This window comes from Rhamphochromis sp. 'chilingali' (assembly GCF_963969265.1).
Source record: "Rhamphochromis sp. 'chilingali' genome assembly, chromosome: 22".
Lineage (NCBI taxonomy): Eukaryota > Metazoa > Chordata > Actinopteri > Cichliformes > Cichlidae > Rhamphochromis > Rhamphochromis sp. 'chilingali'.
The window spans coordinates 27587005-27614001 of NC_137950.1; the positions used below are offsets into that span (position 1 = coordinate 27587005).

Consider the following 26997-nt stretch of genomic DNA (forward strand, 5'->3'; position numbering starts at 1 on the left):
TTTCTAGTGTGGCATTTGCAGAACAAAAAGTCTCACACTCAGTCGTTCTTTTTCTCCCTCTTTCACCCTCCCTGCCCCTCTTCTGTCTCCTTTACTCTTTGTTTTTCTTTCCTCCCCCTCTAGCAACAACCAAACTACTGGAGCTTCAAGGTCAGTGCCAATATTGTGTTTGTGTTTCAGCGTAAATCTGTGCCTCTGTGTGGATTCGTCTCTTAATAGGATAACTCCATTGTGTCTTTGCATGCCTGCTTCTCCACTGCATTAGCGCTGGTCACACGTTGGCACTCACTTCTGCATTTAACTCTTTTAACACTCTTGTGCTGCATGCTGCGACATTTCTCCCTCAGAGTGTTCACATAAGAAAGAAAAAATCCCTGCATGAATCAAATAAGTGCTTTGGTTCACTTTAAACTATGCAAGTAAGATTTCTGATATGCAATTATTGAACACAATATGCCTGTTTCATCAAATATGAGGCAAGAAAAGGTCCAGTTCAGCCTGAGAGCTGCTGGCTGGAGCTTAACTTACTGCTGCTGCTCGCTAAAATTTCCCTATAAAAAGGCACTGTACCAAGCTTGTTATTGGCTGTCTCCAGACCTGCAGATCCCTGCCTACAACTCCCATGTTGTCTGTAATTCAAATTAAGCCTGGTGTTGGTCTCTGATGGTAAAACTAAATCAATGAGAGTTTAGCAGGCAGGATGTGCAGTGGGATTGTCATTAGTGACAGAAATATGGATCAGATTGATTCTGTTCTGCAGGTTGTGCAGATGAATTATTCACCTGTTTGATTGCTGTGATAAATATTTGTTACTTGCATCATAACTGAAGCTAAGATTCCCACAGATTGAGATTTGATGTATGATATGCAAATATGTGCACGCATGTGTGGGGCTAGTTTTGCTGTGCACAGGGTTTTTATCAGCAGTCTTTATATATATTACCTCTCTGAGTTTCTTCTGTGCAGGTAATGTAAGTGCCACGTACTTTGTGACAATCAATATTTGAGCAACATAATTAGCTGTTGCTCCATCAAGTTTTATTATCTTGTGAGAGAACTTTATCGCCAACATTTTGGACCTCATCTGTTGAAGGTAGTCTAATTCGCCAAAGCAGAGCGAGGGCTATGATAAGCAGCTGCAAGATGGTGAAGTATAGGGAGTAACTAATTCAGGACCGCCACAATAGCAATGTGGCCATCGGGGAGGTTGGTAGACAATACAACAGCAGTCCCCACCCTTTTTTGCGCCACAGACCGGTTTATGTCCGACAATATTTTCACGGACCGGCCTTTAAGGCGTCACCGATAAATACAACAAAATAAAACCAGTACCAAAACATAGAAGATTTATTCATAACACACAGGAAAAGTCCCAGGGAAACCGAGTTAACGATAAAAACCGTTAAAAACCGATTCACACCCAAGCCTCAACTCTTGTGGACCGGTACCAAACAACTCACGCACCAGCCGGGGGGGGGACAGCTGCGATACAAGACAGCTGGTTTGCAACCGAAGACCAAAAGGGTTGTTTTTTTAGTAACATGGATAACTTCATCCATTCTCTGAGATGGATAAAGAAGATCTAAGTCTATAAATAGGGGTATCCCACCGAAGTAAAGTCTGTGTGTAGGAAACATGAAGTGCGATCGTGGCTCAAGAGTTGGGAGTTCGCCTTGTAATCGGAAGGTTGCCGGTTCGAGCCCCGACTCCGACAGTCTCTGTCGTTGTGTCCTTGGGCAAGACACTTGACCTGTTGCCTACTGGTGGTGGTCAGAGGGCCCGGTGGCGCCAGTGTCCGGCAGCCTCGCCTCTGTCAGTGCGCCCCAGGGTGGCTGTGGCTGCAATGTAGCTTGCCATCACCAGTGTGTGAATGGGTGGGTGACTGAATGTGTAAAGCGCTTTGGGGTGCTTAGGGACTAGAAATTGCACTATACAAATACAGGCCATTTAAATGAAGTGTCAGATCGGTCTGATTTTCAGCCTAAGCCTGACAGGTTGTTGACAGACACAAAATTCCTGGATTCAGACTCTGAATCTTAACGACTCTGATGATATTTGCACAGATGCACGTGCACCTGTAGGCAGGGCACAAGGTTTTTAGCACCAGAAGCTTTCTGGTTTTCATTTCCAGTCCGCTTTGTTGTCAGACTTCTTTTGACCATTTGTGTTTGAGCAGCCTCAAAGGTTAACCAGCAATCTTAAAATGTATCTGCATTCATAAACGATGCTTTTATGGTTTTGGCCCGTGTAAATTTTTTGCTTTTTTTAAATTTGTGGTTAAACTCCTTTATTTGAAAAATAGTCTCATTGAAGCTTTTATGACTACAGTGATGTCTGTGTACTGATAGTGTTTTGGTTGTACTGTGGGCCAGCTGCTTGTAGATACTGCAGAGACATAATGTCTTTCCTTATCTGGACAGTTGGGTCATGAAACTGCATGATCACAGCTGCTGCAAAATGTCTCTCCCATTCTCCTTGGTATCGAGACAGTTCCCACAATAATGTTTGCTTCAATTCATCTGCATCTCCTCAACAATTATTTCTGCACGAGGTTAATCCTGGTCTCATTGTAAATTCCATAACAACCTTGATACCTGCGGGCTATCCCAGAAGCCCTGAAAAATTTGCCTTTTAGGCTTAAGCAGTCTGAAAGGCGTAGTATCCTCCATCAGTAGAGAACCCACTGATCTGGGAACCATGCATCTATGTTTTAATTTCTCTGTTTGGTCATTGTTTCTGGTCCAGCAAAGAAGTGCATAAACGTAGAGTGTTTTGAAATATACTGTAAAAAGATGCAGACTTTGGCTACCATATTTGCTTCAACAGTTCATGTATTCAGATTACATACTCAGTAAGAAAAATGGTGCATTCCATCCATCAGTCCTGTCACCACAAATACACCATTAATCCTCTTACGTTTCCTTTAATACAACCAAGATGCCAATTTAACATTTTGAGTCTAATTTCTTAACATCTAGCGCACAGATTGTCTTTAAATTTCCAGCACGTTTTCATTTCCCTTTTTATCAACTTTCAGCAGAGTTTGGTGCCTTTAAAGGCTATGTGTACTTTCTGTGCAGGCATAGGCTGTGAAGGATATAAGACTACCTCTTGGAAGTGTGAACTTTACATTTGGCGTTCTCTGTAGCGGTGAGAAAGGGATGAATGTGACCTAAAGCTGGAGCATATTACCTTCTCATGCATGGATGGATGGATTCAAAAGAGTGATTCGGACCTCAAGCGAGCAGCAGAATCATTTTCTCGTAGAAGTCTTTACACTCACGGGGTCGCCCTCTGGTGGCCCTTAGAAAGAATGAAGGTGTAGCTCTTTACACCTTGAAACCTTGCATCAGAAGGTAGTGAGGGTGGTCTCCAGCTGTGCAGTTACCCTTGGAAATACAATGGAAACTATTCTAACCTATTAACCAATTAAAAGGTAAGAAAACTACAGGTGCAGACGAGGTCATCAGATGTCGTCTTTATGGGGGAAACAGTTAAGGGCTTCAGAGCCCATGTTCATATTTCCCTGTGATGGGCTACCCTGGCTTTTACCCAGTAACATCTGGGATAGGCTCCAGCCCTCCCAGGACCTTGAACTGATTAAGCAGTTCAAAATACAGTTTGATGACTGCATTCATCTTTTAAATACAGTTTATACACAATTCAGGAACCTTATATAAGTGTAGTTAGTAAACCTTAGTAAACCTTTAGGTGTCATTATCAGGCATCCACTCCCTTAAACGTATTTATAAGACATTTTTAATCAGGTTATTTCAGTTCAAGGTGCTTTAAGAATGATTCCCATGAAGAATAAATGTAAAACAAAAGAAAAATTCTAGTTTAAAGTAGCATATAATATTTTATTTAACATGCAGCAACTGAAGTAAATAAAATAAGATAAATAAAAAGAAAAAAAGAATAAAAAAGATTAGCTAAATGGAAGCCGTGAAGTCATTAATCATGCCCTTTTATTCTTTGTGGTTTTATTGAATGCAATCTGGACTCAGTTACACACTTAGTGACAGAAAATATTAGAGATAGGATTAGTTGACATGTAGCAAAAATCCAGAGCCAAATTTAAACCCACGCTATCACAAACACGCGGTCTGCTATCCAAGATTTTGAAAACACTCAGAGACCCCTGAGTGCGCCCTTATTGAATCCAGCCATCGGAATGAAACCTTGTTTCCGGCTGGAGTCGGAAATTTCACCAAGCGCTGGCGAGGCTGCAATGCAAATAGCATGACATGAAAGGATTAATTTGAAAACAGGCCCATTAGTGGTCATCACTCACTGCCAGCTTCAGCGGCTGTGGAGCTACCAGCTGGTTTCAAACCGAGGAACTTGCTCCCACTCTGTGAAAAATTATATAAAGTGACAGAGCGAGTTTACATCCAGCATCTGCAGACAGCGTTTGTGCCTTCAGCTGTGTTAGCACAGGCACGTTTGAAGAATGTCACTTAAGTTCAAGTGTCAGCTAAATAATAAGAAAACGGATCATTCAGGGCGAGCTGGAGTGTGGGCAGACTCCAGGTTTGTTGTGCGTCTGTTGTTGTGTGCAGTCTAATCATAGATTGTTGCTGCTGTGACATCACCCATTGGTTCTGAAGCCTCGGCGTTACCATTTTGGCCCCTGCTATGTTGTTGTTTTAGAGCTAGTAGCAACCATATACAAGTTATTAGCTGAGCTTGGTTAGCAAGGTGCATAGCTGTAGAGCACAGGTATCTAATTATTGCTAAATACAGACTGATTGGACAGTCTTTACCACACAGAAAGCCGTATTATTTGTCACACAATCCAAATAAAATGTTCCAAATGGCACCAGCAGCACAAAAACCTGTTGGGAAATCTAGTTCTGTGTCTCGAATTAGTGGACATGAGGCAAATCTTTAACTTTTAAGACTTAAAAATACAAAAATGGGTTCATTATAAAAATCCTCATACACCATACAGATGGTCATATGTAAAACTATCCATAGAGGCTAAAGCTGCTTTTGGTCCCAGGCTGTGAACATATTTATTTCTGCTGAAAAGTTGGACATTTTAACATGTGAAGTATTTGGACGGACTTGGTTTTGGAGTCAACCTCATGTGGCCGTTAGAAGAACTGCAGGTCCACTTTGGTTTTTATTTTTTAGCCCTGGAGGTTGATGACTGGGTGTAATAAGTATCACATTTCCTGCAAATATGTCCAGAGGATCAGCAATTAAAACAAAAGTCACAATAATTAATGAGCTGATCTTACTAAATGAATTTCAGGTGATTTAAATTGAGCTGGAGGCAGCTGCTACAGGCGGCAGATGTTCTGTGTGAACACTCCTGCTCCTGTTTCTGGCCCCAGACAATAACTTACTCTGATGTTTGAAGTTTCCTTTAGCTTTGAATTTATAATTTTGGGTATTTTTATGTTTCATTCTTCACCTCATGCACATTTCTGTACCTATTTTGTGCATTTTGCTGTGTGTGTTTCTGTGTGTTACTAGTCTGTGCAGCCACCAGTTGTACATCTGCGTGTGCTGGCCAGGACACTCTTGCAAAAGAGATTTTTAATCTCGAGAGTCATAAAGGTTTAATAAATAAAAAAATGAATAGCGATAAATAGATTCCGCTGAGGATTTATGTGCCTCAGTTCTTCTGAGATATTAAACTTTAATAGCAAACAAAGAAAGTGTCTCCTATGAAATTAGTTTGGAATTGGGATGCTGTTTATGAAAAGAAAGAGTGCTTTTGGCCCCACAACAAACCATTTTAACCTTTAGTATATAGATGTGGATTCAAGTTCTTCAGCTCACATAATCATATCAACACTATTAATGACTAGATAAACTGAAAGTAGATGAGAAAACAAAGCAGTTTTTTCAGACTTGACAGTTGGAAAATAGAAAAATGCTCAAAGTTAAGTTGTTTTGTGGAAGAAGAATCAAATTTCTTTACATCTCGGCCATGTAAGGATCAACATGGGACTAAAATGCATTATTAGTTCCACATCAGGCTTGAATAAATTATGCATATTGAACGGACCCATGTGACCCTTACTTTCATTGAGCTTGTGTTGTGCATGTGCTAACCTAAGCACTTACTGCAGCTTACATCATCTTAACCATAAAATTACTTGATAATCTGAAAGGCATCCTTGCATACCTACTGCTGATGCAGCAAATCTGAACTCTGCTCAAGGATTTTCTGTAATGGAACAATGAGAACACTGCTGCTTTTTGAATTAAATGGGATGTGAAATGTCAAAGGATAAGGTTGAAGGGATAAAACCAAAACTAACAATGAACTTGTGTGTCTGCATGTGTGTGTGCGTGTGTCTCGTTCCTCTCTGCAGTGGAGCTCCACCGCTGTCCAAAACAGCTGTCCTCTTTACCATGAACACAGCAAACTGTAGTTTATATATAGCACCTGCACAACATTACACAAATATTGTTGTCAATACAGCAGTAAGGATGCTCTGAATTAAAGTTTCTGGCCCTGGAGCAACCTTAAAAACAAAAATCAAGGTCAGTGAAATTTTATACCTTCATTTGTAGAGAAGTTAAAGGTTGTGCTGCTAGTAAGTCCAACTCATTCACACCAGGTAGCAGTTTGCAACATGACAGAGCTGACCACGACGGCTAATATGTTCATACCCTCCCCTATGGCCACAAAATGTAGGTGTGACTGCAGGGCAGACCCAGAGTGGACTTGCGAGGTTATCTCTAAGGTGGCTTTGGAAAAACTCAGCATTCCCTGGAAGAGCTGGAGGCAGTGGCTGAGGAGAGGGAGATCTGAGAAGCTGTGCTAAGATTCCTGCCTGTAGGACCAGGACTCAGAGACCCTGCAGGATGGAGCTGATAAACTATCTTTGCTCTGTCCAGCAAAGCACCTAACCCATAAATAACCCCCAAGAAAAACACTGTGCAAGTGCAAACAGTTACTTCACTGCTTCTCTTTGCATTCACTGAACAAAGATGACACGTAGAGAGGTGTGCCTGCAGCAGGACTGCAAGACCTCACACTTCCAGGCTGTATAATGAGTCTTTGTCCAAAAAATATCTTGACTTTTTTTTTCTGAAGTCCCTACTTTTACAATTACCTAAAAACGCTGTATAGCACTACTTGTTGGTAGAGAGGAGCATTCATGGTTCCATCAGTTACAGCAAGTCGTGCAGGTCCTGACTGTAGGACAGCAGCCCCAACATCATGTTTAACTGTTGCGGTGATGTTTTTTATTAAATGTTGTTAGTTTTAGTCCAGATGGAACTCAAAAGTTGAACCTTTTAGAAGATTTGTCTCTTTTCAGTCCACAGAATATTTTTCCCCCCAATTTTTTTTTCTTTGGCAAAAGTTGAGCTGTTGTTGTTTTTCATCAGTCTCTTTCTTATGGTTGGATCATGAACTCTGACCTTAACTGAGGCAAGTGAGGACTGCAGTTCTTATTCTGGGTTCTTCTGCTGGGTGATGCGTTGATGTGCTCTTGGAGTAATTTTGGTAGACAGGCCACTCCTGGGAAGGTTCACCTTTTTTCCAAGCTTTCTTGGAATTAGCCACCTTAAATAGCTATTTTGCTAACTACATTAAGGGCCATGCCTGCATGCCTGTCTGAGGTTGCCTTTCTCTATGACCATAATGTTCTCTAAGACAGCTGTTTGTACATCAAAGTACAAGCAGAAATTTCAAGCCATCAGCCTGTATATCATCATACACTTTGCCAGTTTTCCTTCTCGTCCCATTTGTACTCACCACTCAGTTAGCATACATCTTGCCTGGACCTTGTCAGACGATTTAACATAGCCTACCAAACATATTGTTGCTTTTGGTTCAGTGAGGACTCTTTCAAAGGAGGTCAAACTTCTCTAAGAACTATGGCTCTATAGCTTACCTGGCACTATGTTAGCATCCACAGCATGTCTTTATCCCGTCTTCCTTCTCTCACCCCAACCGGTCGCAGCAGATGGCCCCGCCCCTCCCTGAGCCTGGTTTTGCTGGAGGTTTCTTCCTGTTAAAAGGGAGTTTTTCCTTCCTACTGTCGCCAAAGTGCTTGCTCATAGTGGGTCATATGATTGTTGGGTTTTTCTCTGTATGTATTATTGTAGGGTCTACCTTACAATATAAAGCGCCTTGAGGTGACTGTTGTTGTGATTCAGCGCTGTGTAAATAAAACTCAATTGAACTGAATTCATCAACTTCTGCTAACAGGTGATGTGCTCTGTCCCTGGGCCGCCTGAAGCCCTAAGACATTTAGCTTTCATGATATGGTGTCCTGAATGTTGGGAGCTCTTTTGGTCGCATAATTCCCACTATGGGCGCTGCACGCCGTTACCTAAACCCTCTTTGACAGAATTTTCTTTAAGGATATTTAACAGGAAATGGATACTGAAGCAGCAAATTAATTCATTCATAACTTATGTGCAGTTTTTCATTGCAGAATGTTCAGTGGTCAAATATTCCCACCCTGCGAGAACCACTGCTCAACAGCTAAATTCACTGTTGTGCTTTTTAAGAGAGCAATAATCTTAGAATAAATACAATTATTTTGTAACAGGCGCTCAGTTAAGTCACAATGAGGCAAAAGCATCAAATTGAAAGGCACTGGAATTATCCTTGACTATACATGAATACACAAAACAAACTATTATTAGTGTCAGACGATGTGGGAGGGCTTACGGATTGATTAAAAAAAACATCCAAGTTGAGTCATTTGCAGAAGTAGCACACAAAAATTGTCGATTAATCCACGGCTGAAAATAGTCCTTAGCAAATCGAGTATTTCCTCCTTTGTGCTATAAGTGCCCATCTGTTTGTAAAATGACTGTGCCTGTTTTCATAAAATGAAAGTGTATATTTAGGAGTATTTCTTAAAGACTTCCAGAAATCACTGAGCTTGAGAGCTGAGCATCAGAGACAGGGTAGGGACAGATGGGCACATTGTTGGTTTGGGTTTTTTCAGAGGATCGTCGACAATAAGAAATTAGAGTGACGGCTTTATCCTTTAACGGGGCGACTGTGGCTCAGGGGGTTGGGAATCGCATCTGTAACCGGAAGGTCGCCGGTTCGATCCCTGGGCTCTCTGTCCTGGTCGTTGTGTCCTTGGGCAAGACACTTTACCCTACTTGCCTACTGGTGTTGGCCAGAGGGGCCGATGGCGCGATATGGCAGCCTCGCTTCTGTCAGTCTGCCCCAGGGCAGCTGTGGCTACAACTGTAGCTTGCCTCCACCAGTGTATGAATGTGAGAGTGAATGAATAGTGGTATTGTAAAGCGCTTTGGGTGCCTTGAAAAGCGCTATATAAATCCAATCCATTATTATTATTTAACACAGACAGACAATAACAAATGCTCGGCTGTGCTGAAAGTGCTTGAATATCGGTGCTTAATTACATATACATCCAGCATATGTACTTTGCAAAAATAGCCTCTTTTATTTTGATATATGGCTAATCTCTCGTGTTACAGTTTGCATCTCGTGCTCCTTTCGTCATGTACGTTCACAGTAGCTCTCTCGCTGCCTCGTCTGTTTAGCTGGTGACAAACACACATGCTGGCTTTTTTCCCATTCTCCCCCTATTTGTTGCTGGTCTGCTGCCCATACAGGATTGGTTATCGCTCCTCTTCCTCTCAGGGAGACGGGGAGTCTCGCCTCCTCTTCTGATGCAATAGAAACCCCTGCAGCAGTGCACCGCTGTGCTCATGTGTGTGAGGCTGTGTATGTGTTTAATAGTCCCCTGCTATTCCCCCTTTGATGTCTCCAGCTTGCTAAATGCACACAAACATCGGTGGCGCTCATACTGATTGGACGCAAGCAAATGGGAATATAGATTCTTATATTATATCACACATTTCCTCTCACACGCTCCCCTTGCATGAGGATTTTCAGCTCGTCACCGGGGCTGAACATGGATTCAAACACCAGGCAGCAATTGCTGCTGACAGTGTCAAAGACACAATGGAGCAGAGTGCTGCATAATTCTCCTCTTTTCATCACTCCCAGCCTCACTTATACAAATATTAATGCTGCATTTTACATCTCTTGTCCGCTTGTCTTTCTGTCGAGAGTGGCCAGAGTAATCACTGCCTATTGTCGCTTTTTCTTTGCCTTGGTGTTTAATTTGGGGCGGGGGGGTGGACCATACTGTGGGGCTTAGATAGGGAGGGGGGATCCTACTGAAGCTGCATCCAGTATTGCACTTGTTCATCAGCCTTCTTCGTTACTGAGGGAATGATAATGGGGCCTACTGGGATTATTTTGTAACCATAGTGACGAAGCAGAGGAAATGTTTAAATATGCATACCTGGCTTTATTACATCTTGTGTTCCTCGAACCTCACCGATGTTTATCAGGTTATGTCTGTGTAGCTACTAGATTTTGTCATTTTTATAAAACGGATCAAAAATTTGCATGTTTCATGTGAACAGAAATATTTTTCTGTGGATCAGTTTTAAAAATATAACGTGTACATGTGAATGTAGCTCAAGGCTGAAGTGGCAAAAACGGCAGTTCCTTCGGTTGTCGTGGGCATGGTTGGTCTTATTATTATTATTATTATTATTATTAAATACATATATTATTTGTCACATAAACAATACAACATATAGTGAACATGCAGTGAAATGCTGGTGTCCGAGCTGCGGGCAGGATGCAGTCGTAGGGAGAGAATTTCATTCATTCAGCAGGGGTCCAGAGAGGCGCTTCTCCTCCTTAAAAAGAGCCAGTTGAGATGGTCCCCTCCTGGGTCAGGTGTTCCAGGCATGTCCTCCCAGGAGGAGACCTGCTGGAGAAATTATATCTCTCATCTGGCCTGGGAATGCCTCGGTGTTCCCCAGGATAAGCTGGAGGAGGTGGTTGATGAGAGGCAGGTTTGGACCTCTCTGCTTAGGCTGACCTGCGAGTCGTCTCGGGATAGGTGGAAAAAAATGGATGGATGATTTGTTTGTTATTATTTTAGATGTTTTTCCTTTTATTGGGATGGTTGTCATATATTATAGAAAAATTATATGCACAATGCACCACACATTTCAATGGCAAATTATTAGTTTTTTGCATGATAACTTGTGATAATTTAATAATGTGTCTTTGTATTTAACAGCTTATTTCAAGCGTTTTTCTTCTTCGCTATCATTTTAGAGTTAACGTGTTCATAAGCAGCACTTAAAGGATGATAAAAGATGATTAAAGATTAAAGACAGTTTTTGATATTGTCCATAAAAAAGTAATCAAAATTTATTTTGATATGTGAGTGTTTCTTAGTTTTACACTAGTTGTTTCATTTTTTTCACCAGGAGCATCCCTGTTAGATTAGTGTCTGCTAGGAAGCTAAGTGGAATCACTGAACTGGACTTTTCCAATGTGTTATTGCCTTTAAGAACATTTTATAGTCTTTTTCTCTTCTCAGCAGTCTCGTAAATGTTTCAGTAATGAAGAGAATCATCCACTAAAACTTTTATTTTCATTCAAAGGACATTTTTTAAAGGATTTGTCTCTTTTGAGAGCCCAGAAGCATTGCAAGACACTTGTTCGTCTTTCATGAGTCTTACACAGAGAATATGGCAGACAGAGCAGTTTCCATACAGAGACATCCCCAGACTACCCGTGCCATATTTGTCCCAGTGAGCTAGCTCATCTCTAATGCATTCAGACAACTGCTTCTGTGGCCCTCGTGCTGTTTGGCTGTTGATATGATGCTTGGTGGAAAATCGCTATTCCCCAATCTGACTCGGAGAATAGCCGGAGCGTTTTCCGCCGCTAAAAGGCTTAGGAGGCCGACTGCTGCAGCGCTCCCCGACTGGCACTGCGCTGAGGCACGTGGCCAGAATCACTTATTGACACTTCACTGCCATCTGCCAAGACTGCGAGGTTTGTTTAGCAGGCTGAACTCTGTGGAAAGCAATAACTGGATGAGAACTTCCCTCTAGATTTTATGTGAAAGAAAATGATCCTTCACTTTAGGCTATATAACTGAAGTAATGTAGAGATGAAAGGCTGTATTTACACCCCAGACTTGGCCGGCTGTAGGGTTCACAAGGGTTTTTTTTTTATTATTTATTTTGTAAATAAACTAAAATCGGGTCACATGCACTTTGATGCTAAAGTATAAAAGCTCAGATCAAAATACTTCAAAATTGTCAATAAGGAAAATCCGAGCAGGGAAATGAGCAAAAGGCTCCCTGCTCTCATGGAGGTTTTGCCTCTAACTCGAAAACAAGTGCCCTTGAGCAAGGCAATTAACCCCCAGCTGCTCCTGCGAAGCTGCTCTGTGGGAAATAACAGAAGACTGTGGCTATATCGGGCAGCGCACCGCTGAACACATCACGCGTGCTCCTCCTTCACCTGCCTCTCCCCCCTCGGGCTGTTGTTGCAAAGATGTGCGGCCTGCCGACTCGCATCTTCCAGCCGAGGCTGCTTTGTAAAAAGTCCTCGTATGATGTGGCACCCAAACATGCCGTTAGGCGGGTAGGGATTGGGATGCTCTCATTTGTGAGTCTCACTGGAAAGGAATGCCACGGCATGTAGAGGTAATGTCCATGAAATTGCTGGGTCCAGGGGTGTGGCAGCTGTGTCAGGGGTGGGGGCTCTGCACAGCTGTGCACAGCTGCATCTTAAGTCAGTATCGTGTGTGTTAGCTGGTAGTAACCATTCAGAGTTGCCACACTGAGGTTTGGAAAGCATCAGAAAGAGCTGTGAATATTTTTACAGAAGCCTCTAAAGAGATCAAGGTGAGGAGCTAATGAAGCTGAAGCTCTTTTCATGCTTTTAAACAAGAATCTGGAAGTAGAGGTAAGGGTCAACTGTGCTGAATAGAACATGATATTTAGTGTAAATCTTTTCAAAAACTCAGTGAGAGGTTTTTAAGTTATAAGTAGCACGATATTGTGTTTAACTTGATTCATACTCTTAATAACACCACATGTTTTTTCTGCCTGGTATTAACTGAAATTGTTTAACATTAGCTGAACTGAGAGTCATGTTTCAGCTCGCACTGAGGTAAAAACCTCAATCTGCCATTTTCTTTCCTGCAAAGAATAAATGTTGTTTTCTATAACACTTACAAAAATGTCAAATGCACACTTGCCACCATGACACCAGAAAGGCTGTTAAAAAAGATTAAAAATCAAAATATTCACACTCTGCTCCTCACTTGATATTTTCTCTTTTTCAAACTGTTCTCTGTACCAAGAGATGGTTGTGTGGGAAAATCCCAGTAGATCTGCAGTTTCTGAGCAGCCAGTCTGGCACCAAGAACCACGCCCCCCTTCAAAGTCACTAAAAATCACCTTTCCTCTCTTTCCTTCTACTTAGCAGGTCCTCTTGACCACTTCTATATGCCTAAATGAGCTAATTAGTGAGAAAATGTTAGTTTTAAGGAATCCTGGAGTCCTGCCAGTCATGTGACAGAGCTCGAGGGGCACCTTGACACTTGAACTGTCTGCATTCCCACCACATTCGCCCAGATCCCTGCAGAGATTCCTGCTGGTCTCTGGAGGATCACTGGGGGAGTTTTAAAACAGTAGAACAGCACAGGAATGATTAAATATGGTGCTCAGGTGGGGATAAAAGGTCAGACAGAGGTCTGAGGTGCCTTGACACAGAAATAGTTGAGCCAAAATTGATATCCAACAATAGCCAACCAAGTCACCATTTTTCCCACATCATTCTTCCATTTTAAATAATCAGGGTGATTGTGTTGGCTCAGGATTGTTGCCGTGATCATAACATCGCACAGAGTTCACCTCTCCCCGTGTTGGCAGTAGGAACAGACCTGGTGAGCAGCCAGCTGCTTGTTTATTGTCATGGAAAAAAAGACACAGCAGATGACTAATGTTTCAAGATATTAAATTGATTTCCACTTAAATTAATATATCATATTTCATGTGACAGATAAGAAGTGGCTCGTTACTGATAAAGTCAGGGAGAAAGCAGGTTTTTTAAGTTACTGCCTCGTGTTACAAGCTGTTGAACCACAGACTGTGTTTCACACAGGACCGTAGAGTCCTGCGCAGGTAATGCATCATGGTCTGAATCTGGTGTTTTTTTCTTTAGTCATTAAATAGTGATAAAGCCCACACATTTCCATCTGTGCTGGTATCAAATTGTTGGTTTGGTGCAATTGAAAGCCGGGTTTACACGAGTACATTTAAAAAGACATGAGCTCAAACTGCAGGTGCCTGGAATAAACCAGGCTATCCTTTGCAGTACAACACCGAGGAGCATTTTCTACATAAAAAATGTATTAATGGAAAGTTGACAGTTTTATTCTGTAACGGCTCATATAGTCTGACAAAGGTGGAACAAGTGAAATTATCCACGTTGTCTTCCTTCAGTGATTACAGTTCAATTTGAAAGAGAAAGCCATGTGATTATGTGCACCGCCCTTCTGTGCTCATGAAATTCATTGAATCTCTCATGCAAGAAAACGTATGCACTGGATGCTTCAGCTTTCAGGGAAGACTGATGTTTAAAGCACTCTGTGTAGCTGGATCGACTTCACAGACCTTTGTGTCCATTGCAGAGTAATAAGACTCTGAGAATGCCTCCTTAAGCAAGGAGCCTGAATATATTCAAGCTAAACAGAGATAAGGACAAAATTTATTGACTGCAATCAGTCAGTCCAGTGTCTCAGCAGGGCTGGAGCCTGTCCCGGGTGTCACTGAGCGAGTAACCCATTTTATTCATATTAGGAATCATTTTTTATGTAAAACAATAGCTTATCCTTATTTTGAAGAGCTAATGCTAACAAGCTTGATTAGCAAGCTGTGTTCATGAATTGTATATGAGCAAGCCACAAACGCCTGCTAATTAGCGCCGAGTTGTAAACCATCCTTCCTTCCAGGACTTCTGCTGTAATTTCTCCAGCATGCCCTGGGGTCTCCTCCAAGCTGGACATGTCTGAAACACATCACTGTATAAACACATCACTTTATGAACACATCACTTAATAATTCATTCACAGAGCAACAACTTGGGGTTCAGTGTGCTCACCCTCTGGCCAGGAGGAGCAACGCTCTTCCACCCCTGCTGGAGCCCCGCTGCTGACACCGTTCCCAGTGTGTGTAATAATAATCATTCACAGTTTATTTGGTGTGTCCTGCACCTCTGCAGGGAGGATTCATAAACTGGTCACTTAGTTAATGCAAAAACAATGTAAGTAGTGATACACGATGGCTAAAAAAAATAATCTCTGTTGGAGTAGTAGAGTAAAGCAGCAGCTTGTCACTGAGTCAGGCAGAAGGAGAACTAAAGATTATGTGGTTTGTGTATAAGATCAAGTCACTGAACTGAAACACTCTACTGTGTTTGCACTGATGGTGCTTTCTGGAGCATTTTAATGAAATTATTTCACCATTCCTGTGGGCTGCTGTGTGAAACAGACCATCCAAGAGGTTTGTGAGTCAGATTTAGTGAGTCGAATTATTGCATTTTATTATTCTGTTGGGGATGAGTTGGTACCCCGAGTATCACGGGGCCTTGTTCATGAATTGGGGGAAGAAGGAAGGAGAGACTAACTATGTGTTGGTTCGGCATCTGCACTGATGTGCTGATGCAACACTGGTCTGCTGTGGTGAAGAGCGGGCTGAGTGTGGAGGTGAAGCTGTCGATTTTTGTTCCTCACTCTCAGTTATGGTTATGAGCTCTCGCTAGTGACTGAAAGAAAGAGATCACAGACACAAGCGTCCATCCAGAACGTCTCCCTGGATTATGGGCGGTGTTATTGGAATGGAGATGGTGTTTCTGCCTCTAAAGTGTTTGTCAGTATGCAGGCTGAACCTTTCTCCTTCAGAACCCACACATCATTTAGCCTTTGATGCTACGCCGCGACATCAGAAATGATTTCAGTAAAGCACGAGATGAAAAGAGTTGCTTTTAATCACTTCAGTGTAAAAACGAATCACTTGGAAGAACAGGCAATAAAAAGAGCACTTGTCATAATTTCAGAATTGCTAAGAGCACTTTTCTTTGAAACATCTGATTTTTTTATTTATTTATATATCTGATTTAGCGTTATCCGACCTTTCAGAGGTTCTCTGGCTCTCTCGAGGCCTTAGCATTACACAAATCAATTTTATGTACACTTCAGATTTGAAAATTGATCACGCTTTCCATGAGATTTGAAAAATATATCACTGTGCATGTGTTTCTTTGCCCAGCTTATCACTGCAGCCAAAGTCATTTTAATGAGTCTTGTGAGGGGAGTGTGAGGGAGGAGGTCCTCTGGGAGAGATCCTGTGGGAAGCTTTATTGACTGTTACTGTGGAAAATAAAACGGCGGAGTTAAACGTACAGCCAAGCTTCACGTCTGTCTGTTAACCGAAATTAAAAGAGAAAATCTTTTTTACTCTGTTTACTCTCCTCTTTCTCTGGTGAATATACGCTCTGTTTCTAACCCTTATCTGCTCTTTTTCCCTTCTTCCCTTCACGATTCGCTGAACACAAACTTTATAATTCCCAGCTCTTTTCTCCCCGCCAGCTTGATTCTTGTGCGCTGGAAGGCAGAAGGTGTGCAGTGTCTGGCTGTCGAGCGCACTCCGAGACCGTAAATCTCCAAACATATGAGAGGAGGCACACATAGTCTGTCAGCCTGTTCTCTGTGTTAAAAGACATGTGGGTGCATGTGTTTCGCCATTTTTTTTAAATTTAAATCAGAATCAGAATCTGAATCAGAATACTTTATTGATCCCTGGGGGAAATTATTTTTTGTTACAGTGCTCCATTTTAAACCAACATTAAGACAAGACAGACAATACACTAACTAAGAATAGTACAATATATACATATATATATACATACATACATACATAAGTCACTTATAAATAAATATTTGGAAAAGAAACATGTGTAGCTGTAGCAGCAAACAGTGTGTTAAGTGGATGCGTTGTACAGGGAGATGGCCACAGGCAGGAATGATTTCCTGTGTCGTTCAGTGGTGCTTTTCGGTAATCTCAGTCTCTCACTGAACGTGCTCCTGTGACTGACCAACATGTCATGGAGTGGGTGGGAGGTGTTATCCAACATTGTCTTTATCTTGGACAGCATCCGCCTCTCCGACACCACCTTGAGGGAGTCCAGCTCCATCCCCACAACATTGCTGGCCTTACGGATCAGTTTATTAAGTCTGTTGGCATCTGCGACCCTCAGCCTGCTCCCCCAGCATGCAACAGCATAGAGGATCGCACTGGCCACAACAGACTCATAGAAAATCCTCAGCATTTTCTGGCAGATGTTGAAGGACCTCAGTCGCCTCAAAAAATAGAGACGACTCTGGCCCTTCCTGTAAAGTGCTGTGGTGTTTTTAGCCCAGTCCAGTTTATTGTCAATGTGAACTCCAAGGTATTTATAGTCCTCCACAATGTCAACACTGACCCCCTGAATTGAAACAGGGGTCAAGTGTTTCCTGGTCTTCCTGAAGTCCACGATCAGTTCCTTGGTCTTTGCCACGTTGAGCTGCAGATGATTCTGCTCACACCACGTGACAAAGGAGTCGACCACAGCCCGGTACTCTGTCTCATCATCCCTGCTGATGCATCCAACCACCGCAGAGTCATCAGAAAACTTCTGAAGATGGCAGGTCTCTGTGCAGTGGCTGAAGTCTGTGGTGTAGAGGGTGAAGAGGAAGGGGGAGAGGACAGTCCCCTGTGGTGCCCCTGTGTTGCTGATCACCTTGTCAGACACACACTGTGGGAGACGTACATATTGTGGTCTTCCTGTCAGGTAATCAACAATCCAGGACACCAGAGAAGCATCCACTCTTGAAGGACTCTTGAAATGATATTAATGAAGAAAGAGCAAACCCCCAAGAGATAATTTAGTGGAGCAGACTGTAAGTGTGCATTTTATCCTCAGATTTGATGTCTTTTGACGTGATTGTTGGCGTTTCCTACATGTTTGCGCACACATGCGTGGCCCGCTGTAGCCTCCAGAAATCAAACAGCACCCATAGAGTGTTAGTGAGGACTAAGCAAAGAGCACGGATGCATAAGACAATTGGGGCTGGCTTCACGTGGCACTGTGGGAGCTCATTACTGTAGTCTTTGGGCTGGAAAATGTCTGTCAGTAAGGATTCATTAAAAGCCAACCTGCTGCAGGAGCTCCTGGTAGGGCTGTAATGAGAGGTCCTTCTCAATTTGGGCTTCCCAGTGGTTTCAGATTGGACAGGTGAAATATTAGCAGCAATCTGCATTACAGATAGAGGGGCTGTCCAGGCCAGAGTTTGGATTTGCTGGGGTCATTAGCATCACAATGCCCCAGTTGGCTCAGTTTTTTTAGGAGCATTTGAAACCACCAGGCTCTCGGGCACGTGCTCTGAGCCACCAGCAGAATATCATCCATTTATTTCATCTTCAGAAAGATTTCAGTCAGCACCAGCTGCTGCCTCCTACATATCAGAACATTTAGTGGAAACATTGTTTGAATAGTTTTTTGTGTCCCATTAACGCAGGCGGCCCTGAGTTTGACTCGTGGGTTTGTTTAACCTGGCTGTCTGAGCTGCTCTAATTTTAGGCTTCGGCTCACTTTGTTTTGAGTCTCTGTGCGTAGATGAAGACGTAAAGCTTCTTTGTCTGAGGTTAAATGTGTGTATTTGTGCTAAAAGCAGGTTTTTACAGTCTCTTTTGTTTCTTTGCATTGATTTCCCGAGGCCAATTTTGTTTGCTTTCTGTTCTGCATGTGTTTTTGGTGTCAGCTCATTGATCGCTCTGCATCATCCGTGCTTTTATTTTTCTCTCCTGACTTCTCGACTTCTGTCTCGCAGACTCGCACGCCACGTGTGACACGACTCAGCCCGACACAGCCAGCTCTCGCTGACCAGGCCAGCAGGGTATCCTTCGCGTCAGCCGAAAATCTGGAGAACATGTCAGACCCTGATATTCCCATCGGCTTCAACAGGATGAACCGGCTCCGCCAGAGCCTGCCGCTGGCCCGCTCGTCCAGCCAGGCCAAGCTGCGGGCGCCAGGTCAGTCCGCTGTCTTTGAGTAAAATTGAAAAATTTCATATCTCTCATATTTAGATTGTGTCGAGGCCCATCTGTGATATCCACTCAGCAGAAATGACGAAAACGACTTGAACCCTTCTGATTCTGTGCAATAAATGAGATCATGTAGGGGTTAGACATGTGCACGTACAATCTGCTCACGGCGATGATGACTACAAACTTTCTACAATAAAATCCAAAGATGTTTCAGGAGATTGGAGCCTTCAATTATGCAGACAGCTTTTAGTTTCATTCAGCAAAATTTTTATTCAGACTAAAGTTTAAAATCTTGACATTTTAGGGTGTGGTTTTCCTTTTTCCTGTTTATTCATAAAGTCTCTGTAATGTTGTTTTAATAGTAAGTTATTTCAGTGGGAAAAAAACACCTCAGTTGTCATTTTAAACTCTGTGCGGGTGAAATCTGTTTCTCATTTCTTTGAACCACAAATGAGAAGTCGGGACAGGATTCATCTCCCAGTAATAACATTTACTTTTTTTTAATGCAGTCACACTTTCAGACTTCTTTGGCTGATTGGTCAGAGATAACAAGCTTGTTACTCCAAGGATGGTTCCCACTGCTTCTCCAAACTCTGAGTTAAATTGCTGACTGCAGATTGATGATTACAAAGAAGTGATGCTTGAGAGAAAAACACTGTTACAAGTACTGATTTTTTTTTAATGTTAGCTCATTTTATTTGAGGCTTATTTTTTACTTCTAGACTAACTTTTGAGATTAAAAACCTTTATTTGTGCTGACATCTCTGCTGGTGGCCATTACTGAGACTCCTTTGATTAAAGGGGAGCTTTGCCAACAGCTCTTGGCTTAAATTTGCCCACTGCTGCACCCATTGGCTCAGTGAAATCCTCAAACCAGAGAAAAATGTAGAGCAACTGACTCACAAGACATTTATCGATATCAATGCTCCCCCAAGATGTTTTTTTTCACCGCCCAGAAACTCTGACGCAGGTGTGATGTGATGATTGACCTTGTTTCCGAGTCATTGGCTCCAGCCCCAATAATGCTGGGAACCGGAGATCTTACAGCCGATGCAATGCAAGTGTAAAGCAGGACCAATGGAGTCAAGGGACTGTCCTACTATCTTTATTGAACTATATGAGGGTCTGAAGGTTAAGTCACATTTGGTGGTGCGCTCAAAGGCACAAGTCAGAACTACTGTGCCAAAATTCAGCAGTGTCTGTAGCTCAATCTTTAAAAAAATAGTGTGGTTTCACAGACTCGCACAGAAGGGCTGGGACTGGAGGGATGTTTGGCTGCCCACCTCTCATTAGAGAGTGATAACCCGAGCCTTCAGACATGCACTGCACCCCTGAAGCTTCGTAAATATTACCCAGGGGAGCTGAACGTGAGAATAGAAGTGTCAGACTCGGTTGGATCAAATATTAAACGCTGTTTAATGTTTGATCCAACCAGAGCTGGAGCTGGTTGGAGTACTGTGTGGTGTCTGAATGAGCACCTGTATGAATAGAACAAGTCATTATCCACAGAATTTATGACAAACAAGTGGGTATCGTGTGTCCTCGTGTACGCTCTACCCGAGCATATCCCTCTGCTAAAAGTATTTCCAGGAGTCACAAAAATGTGTGAAAATGTTTGTAAATGAGTCCCAAATCACCGTTAGCACTGGCTTTGATGTGTTCACTCAATTTCAACCCATCAACCCCATTCAACCCTTCTAAACTGTTGTAGTTTGAGCTTAGCATAAGCACATCCTGACCGAGCCACTGCACAGCTGTGGACACAACTTACCTTGACTTATGAAAAGTTTCTGACTACAGTTGGTTACTTGCACAGCAGCTTCCCCTCCCGAGATCCTCAAACAAACTACACGTCAGGTCCTTTTACATGTTTGACCTGTGAAACGCAAATTTTAGTGCTTTCGCTGCGATTCGATACTGTTTTCTGATTCCCTTTAACATTTTATTCTCACCATTCATCTCCACTTTCTTCCTGGTTATGTTTGGAGCTTGATATGAGAGTAAAGGTTGTCTGATTCCAGTCACTGATTCAAATCTGTCCACTGAGGTTTCATTTCATCAGCAGTCAGCACAGCAGGCGGAGCTAATTGACTCTTATTTTCACTTCTTCTATCAGCCTTCATTTGTGGACGTGTATTGACAACCTCACTTTGATTGATACGTCGGGCGGCCATCACTCACTTAATCTGATTTGATGTTTCTGACAGGCAGCCGTAAACAAGACACATTAGCTCTGTTCCTGTACGGCACTGTCCTCCTTCAGGTAATGTTTGAGTTGACTGAAGGCATCGAGTGTTAATCTAGTGAAGCTGGCAAGGCCCTCTGAGTGTCAAGTGAAAGTCAGACTTCAGTGCACTGCCTATAGGAGTGCTGAATATAAACAGAGCTGTCTAATGCCTCCAAATGATCTCGCCGAGTTACCTGTCGTCTTTGATTAATGGCCGTGGCAGCAAGCGAAACCATTTCCTCCTTAAAAGCATCTTTATAGCATTTGCAGGACACAGAAAATGTAGGACAAGCCAGAAAAATGTCAAGAGTTTCAAATGTTTTATACCACATAAACAGCATATTAAGATAAGCATCAACTCTCTGTGAAACGTTCTATCATTTCATTTCATGTTTGCTCTTCTTCATGCTTTACCAGGCGGTAGCGCAGGCGTCAGTTTTTTTTATATTATCCTCAATCGTGAGCTAAAACCCCAAACGTGTAAGTTGCCTCCATCCTTAGGGATATCTCACCATCACCTCCGCCCTTCAAAAGGTTTAAACTGTTCTCTAAAAACGAGCCTTTTACATTATAACACATCTGAGTCAGTGTTAATTTTACTTTCTGCACTTGGAGTCGGTGAGAATTTCACTGCGTCCACTCGGAATTCCAGCTTCCATTTAAAGTGAGGCTAATAATTATGTGTTGCTCTCTTCGCATTGCACAGCACAGCAGTGTGAGCCTTAGCTATAGTAGCCTCTTATTAGGTACATCAATACATTTCGTCAACTGTTCTGCCATCACATTCTTTTTTTATTGATCCACTTTCAGTTACATGTTTTATAACAGACATCACAATCTCAGAATGTAAAGGAACAAGAAGAACAAACCATTAGAAATATGTCGAAATGTAATGTTGTTTTTATCCCAGCACCACTGTAAACAGATATGTTCTTTAAGTGAGAAACTGCAAAATGAACAGGAGCTGGGGTGAAGGTGGGTTGCAAAGATGCTTGCATATCAACACCAAATGTGCACAGGCTGAAGCAGCTTGAATTATGGTCCATGTTTAAGCTACTCAATTGGATGTGCATATGGGCATCATCTGAACTGTCAGCTAATATTAGCTGGCACTGACATCAGCTGATCTACAGAGCTTATCCCAGCTGAAACAGGGCGAGAGGCGGGGTACACGCTGGACATATCGCCAGCCTGTTGCAGGGCAAACACAAAATAGACTAGTCTGAGCTCAATTTAATGGACAGTGTGCTTAAAAGAGCTGTTTGAACCCGTTTTTCAGCCATAGAATAGTATTTTTAAAAGCTGTTGAAATGTGTGTTATCACACACACAAAGGCATCAGCACCTTTCCTTTCAAGTTAATGACCACACACCTGTGCAGGCTGGTTATGCCAAAGAAGTGCTGATTATTGACATCAAACTTGGCCAGTAGACCCGAAAGCATAGCTCACTGTTGAGTCTAAAAACCAAGTCATGACGTCTTGATGCTTAAATCCATCTTTTGCACTGGAAGACCCACAAATTAACCACCCAGCGTGTCACAGGCTGGGTCTCTGACCCAGCGCGCTGAGTGTAGTTGGTATTTGTCTTATGTTAGATTTGTGATGATGGTTCATGTGGTATTCTTATTTAGGTTTTAGTTGAGGTTAAAATCAGCCATTATGTATCATTGTCTCCTTGGTTTCTGTGTGTGGGTCCTCGTCTAGTCTCTCATATGTTTTAGGTCTGAGCTTGTATTGTCACATTTACGTCTCCGTGTTTCCTGTTTTATTTTGAAGGAGTCTTATGTATTGTTCATTGTATTTAGTTTTACTTCCCCTGTCCTGTCATTAGGCTCATATCAGCCATGTGTTCCCACTTCCCCTGATCACCTCCCGTGTCCTCTGTTTTCCGTATGTCATTGTCAGGTCGTCTGTTATCGTCAGCACAGTCTTCATAGGTTTTTCCTCATAGCTCTCACTGTGTTTCACAGTAGCCTTCGTTTACACAGTGTTCATTCTCATAGTGTCCATAGGTCTGTGAAGGTTCTCAGTCATCCAGGTCATCGTAGTCAAAGGAGCTTGCAAAGAAAAGCGTCTGGACTTCTTTAAGTTGCTTGAAGACGTTTCACCTCTCATGCGAGAAGCTTCTTCAGTTCTAAGGTCAAATGGCGGAGAGTCCCAGATGTAAACCCAGTGGGAGTATCCCCCCAAAGATGGACAAAAGGACCCCACCTTATCATGCGATTTCCTGGTGTGGGTGGGGCCAGTTTTCACAATGAGCTCACCCGAAACCCTGCCTGATTGGGACCCACACCCGTTTTCACACCTTGGCTCATGTGATTAGAGGATCATCAGGGGGTCCTTTATCCCTCTGTGGGGGTATACTCCCACTGGGTTTACATCTGGGACTCTCCGCCATTTGACCTTAGAACTGAAGAAGCTTCTCGGATGAGAGGTGAAACGTCTTCAAGCAACTTAAAGAAGTCCAGACGCTTTTCCTTGCAAGCTCCTTTGAATAGTGTCCATAGGTTTTTCTTAGTTATATATTTTACCACTGCTTACAGCCAAATAAAGGCTCGCCTTTTGTTAACTCCTCCAACTCCTCTCTGCATCCACTTCTGGGTCCTATAAACAAAACACACCGGCGCACCCCGCTGTGACACAGCGTTTCTTTTGCCCAGAAGCAAGAGCATCATTGGCAACATTGCTGGCAACATTAGATCTGCATCAGATTAACTTATCCTGGGTCAGTTATTACCACCGAAAAAAATCGCCTGTGTCTATACATTATGCACTTAATAAATTATCGTTGACCCTACGGGTTTTATTGTAAAACAAGTATGAAATGCCTTTGTGTTGCATTAAAAGGTCTCACAAAGTCTTGAATTTAATTTGGTAAACACTGCAGAAACCCTGACTAATGGTGAGCAGGAGGAACATTTACAATCTGACCACTGACATTTAGATCAATCTGCAGCACAGCATACAGGCCACGTATAATTAAACAGGAACTTAACACTAAAATTCATTAAATCATTTTGTGTAACATATCGATTTTGACCTCAGTCTTCAGTATTTATTCCAACTAATTTAGTTAATTGCCTTTTTTTTAACAGTAAATTAAGCTGAACAAAGTAAAACATGTTGTACTCTCACCCTGCTCCCACATATGGGTTTCGTTGAGATGGAGAGCTTTAGATCGGAGGTGGTAACGAGGGAAGTGCCTGCTGTATAGACGGTAAGAGCAGCGCAAACGGAGGGATTATGCCAAGCAGTGTGCTTTCAGCTAAAATGGATGATTATTAGCTGCTTCTACACTGTTGAAAACTTTGAGGTGAAAATTGTTCGTACGCTCTCTGCCTTCATCACCGACTCCAAACTTCACCCCACCCCCATCTACCACTGTGAATCTCCCCCATTGCTCCTCCCCATCCATAAATGCAGGGATCTTGTTCCTCCAGCTTGGGGAGGAGACTCGCAGGGTTCACCTGACCCACGAGCTGACCAGCCTGGACACTCTGAGGGCCCTCATCGTGCACATGTTCCCCCAAAGGCTCACCATGGCCATGCTCAGGTAGGTCGACATCCACGAACGCAGGATATTAACACGTCTGCATGTTTATCGATCTGTTTAGATCTTTTACAAACGTTCTGCAGTGCAATATTTACACTTCATTTATGGCATGTTTTATAAATCAATCTCAAGGTCAGAGGCTGTCGGTGATTCATTTCAGCTCCATCCTCAACCAGCCACACATGAAAATTCATTTCTTTAAACAGATGGGGAATAAAAGCAGGAGAGGGCACTGAAAATGACGATGACTTATATTTTTCTTTAAATATCCTTTAAATGCCACATTTCATTTCCAAAAATGTCTAAAACAACCCTCAATTTAATGTTTTTGGTTAGCTTAGCTTGCTAATGCTGACTACTAATTTCTCTCCATGTAACCAGAGAACAACCCCAGAATTGAACATCATATATCATCATATTTTTGGTAAAAATGAGATATGTAGCTTTATCAGCTAGATTTAAATCAACCTTATTTTTGATCTATTTTCATTTTAATAACTTTTGATGGTGAAGTTCTACTAAAAAAATGTGAAAATATGTATTTTAAGACCAGAAATGATCACAGAGAATATTTAGTTTTTATATATGATTTAATAACTGTTTGAATATTTGAAAACCGTGACCATCATTAGCTTGTCGTGCTGCTCTTTTATCGCTATGTTCTTTAACCAGAAAGGAAACGGTTTGGCTACCATAAGCCATCTCTAATGGGTTTTGATGTGATGGTGGAAAGTGAGCAGACTGTAAAAAGTCAACGGTCCTTGTGTTAATCTTGTGTCCATCCACACATTTTGCAGAATTACTTAAATAAAACGACGCGATTCTGCACCAAGATCTAAAGGATTCTTCTATTTTTCATGTTAAGCCACTAAGTTTGATAAATTCAGCCTATTTTTTTTATCAACTCTTGTCTTGGTTGCAGCAAATACATATAAATAAAAATCTCATGTGGTGTCTTTGGTTTGAAAGTTGCACTGCTGACCAACACCAATAAGCTGCCCATTCATTTAATCTTAGCTGCAATATGTTTTTGAACACATGTGCGTTCAGGACAAAGAACTGGGTCAAAAACATCAATAATCATTTTCATTAAGTTCTAAATTTTTGTTTCTCTCTAGAATCTCCCATGTTAGTTATCCACAGCACTTTTTTACCTTTAAACACTGAACATTAGATTTCTGATTAACCTAATATCAGTCCGCTTCCAGCTGATTCTCTCATTACGAGCACCTCATGCAGTTAGAAATCCTCCTCCCACTCTCCAAGTGAACGTACATCACTGTATCATATTAGTGTGTAACAGATGCTGAAATTGTCTTTGCATGGACTGTTTATCAGTGTTTGCGTCTTTTTTTGTGTGTGCGTTGACAACTATTGATATTCAGGTCTCCCAGCACGGCTCTGTTGATTAAAGATGAGACCCGTAATGTCTTCTATGAGCTGGAGGACCCACGGGACGTTCAGGACCGCTGCGTAATTAAGATTTACTGCAAAGAGCCCATCTACAGCACCTACCCTGGACATCACAACCCACACCTGGCAAATGGAGACCTGCGGGTAAGTGTGAGTCTGCGTGCACACAAACGCCTGGAGGAAAGAGACAAATAAGCCTTGGTGTTCAAAACACAGAGAAAGAGGGTTAAACGCTACAGGTGCATTCATGAACAGCTTCTCCCATTTTTCTCCTTCTCTCTGGCCGTGAGGACTGCGTGTGTCTACAGAACTAAAAGAATAAACTTCGCCAAGGTCAAACACTCATGTTTTTTACTCCTCAGCTGTTTTTAAGCCGCCAGGTGAGAGGCCGGGTGGGCAGCGTGGACACCCAAGTTTGTGAAGGCGATAACTCAAGAACGAGGCGACATCAGAGTTTCATATTCATATCATCGGTGTACCTACTAAAAATCTTGGATCACTTTGGGTCTGGCGAGGTGTTGTAAAATTTTGAAGTTGATAGCGGATAGCATAAGTGTTTCTACCATGTGGCCGCCAGTACTTTTATTATTTATTGTTCATTTAGATGAGGAGATTTTTAATGCTGGATTTTCTGCTTCCCTTTAGGGTTAGAAATATGATAAACATTCATGGGTAGAGAATATTTCTGCTATTTAAAATTGCAAAACACCAGTAGACCAGGAGGTTGAACAAAGCCCTAAACCAAAAGAAATATGGAGTTTGGAAATTTGCCTTTAAATGTCTTTAGAAATACAGTATCCTACTTTAATAATCAGTTCTCTGTTTAAGTGTTTTACCAAAATGCAAAGTAAGGGCAGAAGA

At 42.2% G+C, this 26997-nt stretch overlaps 1 protein-coding gene across 1 annotated transcript in view; it reads left to right on the plus strand.

The window, feature by feature from the left end:
- The window catches only part of srcin1b (SRC kinase signaling inhibitor 1b), a 129610-nt gene that overhangs the window by 59781 nt on the left and 42832 nt on the right, over positions 1-26997 (plus strand). The window contains exons 3-6 of the mRNA XM_080871999.1: positions 124-150; positions 18726-18927; positions 24594-24723; positions 26109-26280. Coding sequence (XP_080728125.1) covers positions 124-150; positions 18726-18927; positions 24594-24723; positions 26109-26280 — 531 coding nt within the window. The remainder of the gene's footprint in view (positions 1-123; positions 151-18725; positions 18928-24593; positions 24724-26108; positions 26281-26997) is intronic.